The 1,988-nt window shown below is 65.0% G+C and overlaps 1 protein-coding gene across 1 annotated transcript in view; it reads left to right on the top strand.

Annotated features, from left to right (window-relative positions):
• Nucleotides 1-1,988, top strand: part of LOC102248493 (neurogenic locus notch homolog protein 2) — a 52,176-nt gene that overhangs the window by 30,287 nt on the left and 19,901 nt on the right. Inside the window, 3 exon segments of the mRNA XM_014529703.1 lie at nucleotides 162-217; nucleotides 721-1,234; nucleotides 1,671-1,982. Coding sequence (XP_014385189.1) covers nucleotides 162-217; nucleotides 721-1,234; nucleotides 1,671-1,982 — 882 coding nt within the window.

Genomic DNA, 1,988 nt, shown 5'->3' with positions numbered 1-1,988 from the left:
GCCTCACACTCCTGCCACCGTGCGCCTCACAGGCATCGACGTGACCCACCTGTGCCGGAACGGCGGGCTCTGCATGGACGCGGACAACACGCACCACTGCCGCTGCCAGCCGGGCTACACAGGCAGCTACTGCGAGGACCAGGTGGACGAGTGCTCGCCCAGCCCCTGCCAGAACGGGGCCACCTGCACCGACTACCCCGGTGGCTACTCCTGCGAGGTGGGGACCCATCCCGGGGGAGGGAGGGATGTGTCTGGTGTGGCACTGAGTGCTGGGCCCTGGGTTAGGAGCCAGCTCAGTAGGGAAGACTCAGCCCAGCAGATGCGGATGCCTTAACCAGGGAAGGCTGCCTGGAGGAGGTGTCCCGAGGGGGAGGAGGGAGTGGCTGGAAGAAGAAGATGCACTGAGAAGTTGGACAGGGTTTCCCTCCTGTAGGATTTTTCCCCCTTGTTCACCTGACACCCCTCCTGAGACCCCCCACATCTCTCTCAGGAGATGGGGCCTGGCCCCTGCTCTGGGCCATGACTTAGTTTATCGGGGCCCTTCTCAGGGTCGGCTGGACAAGAGTCTGCCTCCGGGTCAGCCCAATGTGAGGAGCCCAAGGCTTCACCAGGCAGGAGGGCAGCTCGTGTGGCTCTGTCAGCATGGCGGGGGTGGGGGGCAGCTCACACCCCGGCTACCCACAGAGCCACAGCCCCACCCCTTGTCTGTCTCCCTGACAGTGCGTGGCCGGCTACCACGGGGTGAACTGCTCCGAGGAGATCAACGAGTGCCTGTCCCACCCGTGCCAGAACGGCGGCACCTGCATCGACCTCACCAACACCTACAAGTGCTCCTGTCCCCGGGGCACACAGGGTAAGGGTCGCCACACTGGGGCTGAGGTCCAGGGGAAGTGGGCCGTCGGGCCCCCTGTGCCCGGCCAGAGGCGTCCCGGACCTGGCCAGAGCCTCGTCCTGGCCGGCAGGCAGGCCCTCCATGTGGGAACAAGGGGCCCCCATTCCTGCTGGCAGAGGCGCTTCCCTGGGTGCCCCAGCCTCTGTTCTCGTCCCGGCCGAGGGGGTCACAGGAACCGTCCCTCTAGGAGAGCTGTGCAAAGAGTTAAAAACCAAAAGGCCACACCATGGGCCCTGGGGGTGGGCCAGGGTGCTGTCGCCCGCAGAGGGGGTGCAGCTGCTCGCTCTGGCCCAGCCCTCGCCCGCGCGTCCTTCTGTGGCTGCCCCGGGTCTGCCCTTTTATGAGAAACCCCAAGTCTAGTAAGTGAGCTCTTTCCTGAGTTCTGGGAGCTGGTCTAGCAAATTACCAAGCTGAGGGGGTGTGAGCCCCTGTGTGTGGGTGGTCGGTCAAAAACACAGGTGGCCCTAGGGCTTGTGATTGGCGTTTGACGTGGGGCGGGCTGGTGGGCCCGGGCCCTTCACCCTCGTTTGGTGTCGGAAGTCTTAGGGTGCAGAGGGGAACGGAGCTCTTTCTGACACCCGTTACGTGACACCCGTTACGTGCCCGCATGGCTCTCCCCCGCCCGCTTCCTGCTTCCCTTCGCACAATTGTCGGAAACTCTGGCCAGTTTCCTGCCTGCCCGGGTCACCGTGGAAACCGAAAGAAAGAAGGGCTGTCTGCACGGGGCCATTGAGGCGGGCAGGGGCCCTGTGCCCTCATTTGGCACAGAGAGGGTAAGCACTGGGTTCAGGGCCACACAGCCAGGGCTGGTGGGTGCTGGTGCCCCACCTCAAAGGACGGAGGGTCAGAGGGGACGGCCGCCTCCGGGCCATGCGGCCAGGAGTGTGTGGGGGCGGGGAACGCCCACCTTGGCCGCCCCTGAGCCGCCGAGGTCCCCTCTGCAGGTACAAATGTGACTGCGAGCCCGGCTGGAGCGGGGCCAACTGTGACGTCAACAACAACGAGTGCGAGTCGAATCCCTGTGTCAACGGCGGGACCTGCAAGGACATGACCAGCGGCTACGTGTGCACCTGCCGCGAAGGCTTCAGCGGTGAGT

The sequence above is a fragment of the Myotis brandtii genome, unplaced genomic scaffold, assembly GCF_000412655.1.
Source record: "Myotis brandtii unplaced genomic scaffold, ASM41265v1 scaffold691, whole genome shotgun sequence".
NCBI classification, from domain to species: Eukaryota; Metazoa; Chordata; class Mammalia; order Chiroptera; family Vespertilionidae; genus Myotis; species Myotis brandtii.
This window is presented reverse-complemented; position numbering and strand designations above follow the sequence as displayed.